At 36.4% G+C, this 7,500-nt stretch overlaps 2 protein-coding genes across 9 annotated transcripts in view; both read right to left on the bottom strand.

The window, feature by feature from the left end:
* Nucleotides 1-4,647, bottom strand: part of LOC137984121 (neurocalcin homolog) — a 5,651-nt gene extending 1,004 nt beyond the window's left edge. Inside the window, exon 1 of the mRNA XM_068831338.1 lies at nucleotides 3,947-4,647. Within this exon, the coding sequence (XP_068687439.1) occupies nucleotides 3,947-4,190 (244 nt within the window). The 5' untranslated portion in view covers nucleotides 4,191-4,647. The remainder of the gene's footprint in view (nucleotides 1-3,946) is intronic.
* A 1,223-nt stretch (nucleotides 4,648-5,870) lies between these two features.
* Nucleotides 5,871-7,500, bottom strand: part of LOC137984116 (protein Wnt-4a-like) — a 34,792-nt gene continuing 33,162 nt past the window's right edge. For 5 of the 8 annotated variants that reach the window (XM_068831330.1, XM_068831328.1, XM_068831331.1 and 2 more), the window contains one exon: nucleotides 5,873-7,500. This exon is cut by the window's right edge and continues 2,295 nt beyond it. The gene's annotated coding sequence lies outside the window, so the exon portion shown is untranslated. The other 3 variants (XM_068831326.1, XM_068831327.1, XM_068831333.1) reach the window with 2 other exon arrangements.

Here is a 7,500-nt window from a genome sequence, read left to right as displayed (position 1 = left end):
GTTCAGTAGTAGTCTCCGCAGATATCTACCACTCAATGCACCTTCAGCCCTAACCTGAACAAGATCTCAAGTTAGATTTTGATTTTCCATTGAAAATTCGTCATTAAAAAACTCATATTATTATTACTATTATTATGGCAGCAGATACGCATGAATCCCTAAAGTAACTGGGATGATTGGGCGTGAGATCACGTGACCGTTCGCTGGAAATCTCTTTTTTTTTAAAAAACTTACGTAGCTCTTAAAAAACCTACTTAAATCTTAATTAAATCAATCTAGATTAAAATAATCAAAAATTATAAATCCTAAAATCCTACAAATGTAGTTTATAATTAACAATAATTCGCCGAAGGCGAAGTGAATATTGGAGAGTATCGCTGAGCCTGAAGCGAATAATTGTTTTGGTGTAATTTTCGGCGGTGAATATCAAGAAAGTGCAAAACAACGTGATAAAACACGGTAAAAAGTCACGAAAAGGGCTTGATTAGCTTAGCAGCCACGCCTCCAAAATGTCATATTCTAGGGGTAGCACGGTGAATATGACACTAAATTCTTTTGTTATACCTCCCAACTCAAATACGTTTTCTGATTGGAGGAGAACGTGTCACGTGTCATTGGTCAAATAGAGCAACAACAACTTGAACTTTCGACTCACACGTGATCAGGTCGTGCACCTTTGAAACGGCGGCAAATCTGTACGCCAGCCGACGTCAAGCAAATAACTTTTATCTGTGTATTGTTCTATTTTGAGTTGGGAGGTATAACAAAACACTTAATGACTGGCTCCTCGGAAAAAACGGAGAGTTTTGTTTCCCCTCGACCTCAATGTTTCCCACGGCTTCGCCTCGGGGAACATTGAGGGTCTCGCGGAAACAAAACTCACTGTTTCCCTTGGGGCCAGTCATTAAATGCTTAATATTCACCGCTGAAAATTATACTAAAAGCTAGATAATCCTTGCTTTTTCCTTAAAATACTAATTCTAATTTCTATCCCTGATGTCTAAAGTCTAGAATTAGTTTTTTTAACATTTTTTGGTAGATTCTATATAAAATGTAAAAAGTGTCCCTAAGTGACTAAGTACAATAAAATGAAACTAGATAACTATAAACGAAATAGGAATAGATTAAAAACTGTTTCAAAAATATATGTATGTGTAATCAAATGGCGACGAGTGAAATTAGGAAATAATTTCACGCGCGTTTTGTCAAAATTCTGATAATTTCCCGAGCCTTTAGGCGAGGGAAATTATCAGAATTTTGACAAAACGCAAGTGAAATTATTTCCTAATTTCACGAGAAAACCATTTGATTACCTTTTAATGTCCTGGGTGACAAATTACGCTCACAACCGGAATTGTTTTTACTGGTTTATCGCATCGAAAACCGAGAACATTAAGAAGAATACAGTTTTCGTTTAAAGCATACACTTTTGCTAAAGTTCGTAATTTTCTGAGTTTCTTCACCAAAAATACCTTTCGAATTCTGCGTGCCTGTTCTGTCTGTAACTTCTTCAATGGTCACTGTCTTAAATCTCGACGCCATCTTGGCTCTGATCGAGATACCTAGAGATGTTACCATGGCAATTTTGTAATTTCACATGTGAAATTATAAATTAACGCTGAAATTTTGCGCCGAAATTAAGGAGTAATTTGTCACCCATGATATTATAAGAGTAATTGTATATCAGTTCAATTCCGTGCTCATTGTTCATTTTTCATTGTTTATGAACTAGTATCTTCATACTTCTTGCAATGTTTAGGGTATTATTATTATTATTATTATCTGCAGTATACACGTATGGATGCTCTAATGTTAAAAGTACATAGGGCGCAAAGCGTAGCCTATGTCCTCTTACGGAACATAAGTCTCTATATAAAGGAGCGTTTTAAAATAATTAAAATAATTATTATTATTATTATTATTATTATTATTATTATTATTATTATTATTATTATTATTATTATTATTATGGTTTCCAGGGTCTCTCTTCCCTCTTTGGAAAAGAATGAAAGAGACTCTGGAGACGACCTTTCCGTAACTGTGGTAAAGTGTCAGTGAAGTACCACACCCTTTACTTCCTGGGATGCAACAAGAAAAGTGAATCAAAACTGAATAATCTGCACTCTTAGGCCAGTCACGTTTTCTGAGCGCTTGCACTCTTATTTATGAACGCTTACAGCAACTTTCGGAGTTGTTGGAAGCATCTAATCTTATCGATAACTGACTGCATCTCACAATCAGTAAATTCTGGGTTCGTTTCATTAAAACATTACCCGCAACTACTATTTGATTACGAGTGAGTCCGTATCTGCATATCAAACGTTGCGAAGGCCACTTGTAATTAAGTCTTAAATATTTTAGTTATAGTTCAGCGCGATTAGAATTCTTCATTTTAAGTCCTAGATACACATTTTTATACCAACATATTCGAGAAAATTGCTCACCCGATTAATATTTAATATGACGAATTTGAATTCCAGTTTGTTTCACTTTTCAATAATGGGCACGCAGTTGCGATGTAGTGAGATAGTGAAATTATGCAGAAGTTTTTAATCTGTCGGCAAATTGATAAAATACTCTTTTTTTTCAAGCTCCGGGTTCTCGAGTATAAAATTAAGTATGTATGTATGTACGTATTTTTCGTTAGTGTGTTTTATGCGGTAGACGACGAAATCAAATACATATACAACATTATACCAAGAGAAAATGTTGGCATGTATACCATAATGACAAAATGAATAACTCGTTAAGGCTTCCTTGTTGGCAGGCGCTTCTGAGTAAAATGTATTGAGGTACTGATTCAGTATGAAGTGGAAAAGCCGGTCATACTGTGAGAAATTCATTCGAATAACTTGAAACTGAATTTACTTCTAATGCAACGATTCAGAGAGCCAGTTTCCAACAGACAGAATATCTTTTAAGCAACGCTATTGGTAAAAGGCGTTATCACTAGATCTAAATCTGTGTTATTTTACGAAAGGTATTGTTTATATTTCTTTTTTTTCTTCGAACGAGAATAGTAAAACCTTCTCTTTTTTGCACCTGTTTTTGAAACATTCGGTAATTCTTTGCAAAATTATCGAGCTTCACTCGTTTTGTCCGCGCGTCATCCGAATGCATGTTTGCGAAAAAAAAATGGAAATGAAGGAATTGACAAGAAAGGTGGTATAACTTTTGTGATGGGTGACAGATCAGTTCCTGTCGATAGCATGCTTTGCTAGTTTCTTACTTTCCGGACCGACGAACATCCAGCATAGCTTAACACTGGCTTTATTTTCTGCTTCATTTGTTGGTGATAATTGCAACCTTTCGTAACCTCGGATGAGTTATTTCCTTCCTCTAAAATTCTGTGAAGGAAGAGTCGAGCTACTTATTTCCATAATATTGATCTTTCAAGAACAAAACCCATCTCAAATAAAAATTCTTGCAATAAGCGCAAAAATCCAATTACTGACACAGCGTTAATTATTCATGGCACCTTGAAACATATTGTAAACATACGTCTTTCTACATTTATTCGTTGCTTTGAGGAAAAAAAAATTTCCTTCCTCAAATCTTCGTACCTAAAAAACACATCATACGCTTTTTTTGTTAAACCAGTTCAGTAGCAAAAACATGCGAGAGTTGTTGTTAGCACTTGCTATCGGTAAAATAGATCACTTGTCTCCTGAATTTGCAAAAGTTATAAAGGTATACGTAATCCAGCTTTTATTTATGCTCTGTGTTGGTGGTGTTTTTGAATTTACTCATTATTCAGTGGGGCTGTATTTCGAGATCACAGGATCACTGCATTATTGTTTATACAAATGAAAATATTTTAATGCAAGACAACCGGGGATCAGATTGGGTATATTTTTCTACAAAATATTGGCATAAAATTAAAAAATTTATGAAAAATGTCAACTAGTTTTGAATAACTTAAAATATCAAAATTTCCTCGACTTGCCTATTTTGCCATCTCCGTTGACATCAAATCGCCGAAAAACACAAGTTGCAAGTCTGGAAGCATCTCCCTTGTCGAAGACCTTCTTATACATCTCAATAAACTGTTGTTTTGTTAGAAATCCACTGGGGCAATCTTTGAGAAAGCCTTTGTACCAAGATTTCAACTCCTTCTCGTCAAATTTCGTGTTTTTTAGGAGATCGCCCAGGACCTCTGGGTCTAATTTCTTGCTTTGTTTTTTCCCCATACTGTTGAACAAAAGCGAATGGTCCAATCGAGGAGCTTGAGGAAGTCGATGCTATTTTTTTTTCCTTTTGAAGACCCGGGTTCACTTTTTGGCTTACTTGTCTGATCGATGTGACTTTTGCAGGCGGGAAGTCACGAGTCCGCTCTCGTTGTCTTCGTATTGACTCTGTGATGTCGACCTCGTCACTGGTTACCGGATCAGATGCGACTGCATTTGCCCGTATTAACAACTATTATTTATCCCGACCACCTATCGGGCAAAATTCAAAGGTGTTTCGTGCTTGTTCCAATTACCTAAAAGGAGGCAGGATTCGTCACTTCGCGGGGTTTCTGTCTAGATGTGTGTAAAAAAATACAAAGTTCTACCGTTATTTAAATACCATCCGCCAATGTTAACCACAAAAGACACTTTCGCGCAACCGGGTTGTCATAAAACTAAAAAAAAAAAGCTTTCGAGATCACTCTGCATAAATCAATCAGTGTACGTATGCATATGGAACGACTAAAGTTCTTCTCTGATCTCTTTCGTTTGATTGACATGGTTTTCCGACAATTCGTTTTACAGATGCAAAGCCTGCTTATTCTTAATAGCAAATTTTGAACAATGAAAACTTAACAATATTTGTCCAAGAGAAAAGAAGGTGGATAATCTTTTTTGTCAAGAATTCTCCCGCCTCTTTATTTTCACAGTGCCACACCATGCCATATCGCACTGGCTCTTTATGTGGCGTGACAATTTCAATGTTTTTTCGTATACTAATATATCGCTTTCACGTACGATTTTTAATTTAAGTGACCATGTCCCCATTGTTGAAAATCCTTGGATACAACAAAAGGTGAATAAATTAACAATGTATTTTAAAAAAGATAATATCTCGGTTTTCGTTTCCCCAGAGGAGTCATAATTTCTCTGGCTGAAAATATATGTTTGTATATGTTTGATAATTACTAAAAAAATATTTGCCAAACTCCCTGGAAAGTTTGATAAGGCAGGTAGGGACCGGGGATCTACACCAATAAAATTGTCAAGAAATTTAAGGCAGATGATTTATTGTTGACATTCATTCTGTAAGCCCTCAGATATTTCATGTATGCTTCTGAAAAGCAATCATTTGAGTACCAAGCATTCTGTGGTCATTTTCACAATGGGCTGCACATTAACTTTCAAGCATGAATTTGCGTCATGCTCGGTATTAAACTCTAGCGGCTTAATTTGTTTTCTTTCCCAAATGTCTCCTTTTAAGCGCTTTATGAAAGTAAGGTAAACAGTTTGAAGCGAGATAGGAAGAATTCCACGTAAACAACGCTAAATTAAATGCGCTTTAATTCAGCGTTTTGGTTTGAATTTGGACTTTATGGAGTTTCCACGAAGAGTTTTTGATTTGAAAAATGCGCAGGAAGCTGGCTCTGTTATCACAGCATTATTTTGCAGATGTTTTTAATAAAATTGTATAATGCACAAAATGCGTTTCACTCAGCCACTCTCACGAAAACGGCACAGGTCGGGGTTCATGCGTGGACACTAAAACCCTCTTATCGCTCGCAAGTGTATTAATACTTTAATTGATAAAACGTCAAGAGATTTTTCTGTATTAGTTTCGTGAAGAACGTTTTCTTCGAAACAAGAATTTCAATTAACACACGAACGATTTATAGCTCTCTGGAGTTTAATATATAACACACCCTAAATTTTTAATTGGTGCATTTCTTGTACTTAACAGATCCTAGAGGGCGAAAACAATTCCTTTCACTTGGTTTACATCGACTAAGAAATTTCAGTTTACAATGCGCAGAAACCCCACTATGTTTGATTTCTTTTCCTTTAAACTTGGATTTTCCGAGTGGAAGCAGTTTACATTACTGTGCTGGGATCTTCTTATCTCTCAGTCAGAAATTAAAATTGTAACTCTAGGAAGATCTGCACTAGGGGAACTTCTTGGATGTAAATGGCATGAAACACTAAGCCGCTAGAATGAACCACCCTTTCGTCTAGAGAGCATTATTGGACATTAACTTTTATCTGGCCTTTATTGAAGTGAAAATTAAAAAGCTGTCGCAATCTTGTACAAACAAACCGACAAGGCTGCTTAGTAATTTATCCTTTAAGGGATTACAAAACCTATAAGAACCGTAGAATCTATATTGCGCTGACTAGAACTCAGTTAAATGGTACCTCAGAAGCTTGGGATTCAACTCTAACGGTATCAGACCGACCAAGAGCAATGCACAAAAAGTCTTTTACAAAACATATAAGAACCAAAGGATTTATAGCTGAGCAGAACTCCGACAGTTAAGTGTTTACCTTTCACTTTTCCACAAGACGCTCACGAGCACATATATTAAGTAGCTGCAATATGAAACTGAGTTCAGTCTCGACGATTTCTTAGACAAAAGGAATAGTCTTGGGAAGAGAATGTGAAGGAAGGGCGCTTCTGCTTATGACATGGGGCCGACAGCATACACAAGGTGCCTCTAGCTGGCAGATACGGTTCATGTTTGATGTAGGAGCACCGTCGACGCTCGATCAAAAGGCACACTCCATCACAGCCAGACTAAAATAATTCTCTGTGAGTCGATGAAAACCAAAGCACCGAGAGAAAAACCACCGAGTGAGGCCAATCTGTTGTAACTCAGCTCAGATACGACCACAGAGGTGGCAGGCTTAATGAGCCACAACGCCAGCCTGACCAAACAACCTTTCATGCAGCCGTTCTTACATTCCCGAGAATTACCAGCCTTACCATGGCAATGTAATCAGTGCTACAAGAATAGAATACAACAGAATAAACCTTGAAATGTATTGCAACTTAAATATTTTACTATAGACAGAAGTACAATGTATGTTTGTAAAATGCGCCATAGGAAATCACAGGTCAGTAGCTTTACAAGGAAAGATCTCACTTTAGGATTTCTACGTCAGAGACACATTGAAAAAAGCAAAACATCCCGACCCTGAGAATATTACTTTGAACTTATTCTTTCTCGTTTTAATGTCTTCAATATAGATGTTCCAATTTATTGAGCAGCGTCAATAATCATTTAAGCAGCAGTCAAAATACAAAATAATTTATGAGTTTATTTTTCACAGAGCCACAATCATGCATTCACAAGAGATTAACTTATGAGATGGGAAAATCAAGAAGGCTCATCTCTTTAAACTTTAACACAGTATAAAAAATGCAAAGATGTAAAAATGCTATTTGTCTTTAATGCGAGCGTCGATTTCCGCAGAGAGTCAGGCGAACTGAATATAATGTTCAATTACTGAAATGCAAAGCTGGGAACACAGACTTTCAATTTGGACACATCGT

This window comes from Montipora foliosa, chromosome 13 (assembly GCF_036669935.1).
Source record: "Montipora foliosa isolate CH-2021 chromosome 13, ASM3666993v2, whole genome shotgun sequence".
In the NCBI taxonomy this organism is placed as follows: domain Eukaryota; kingdom Metazoa; phylum Cnidaria; class Anthozoa; order Scleractinia; family Acroporidae; genus Montipora; species Montipora foliosa.
This window is presented reverse-complemented; position numbering and strand designations above follow the sequence as displayed.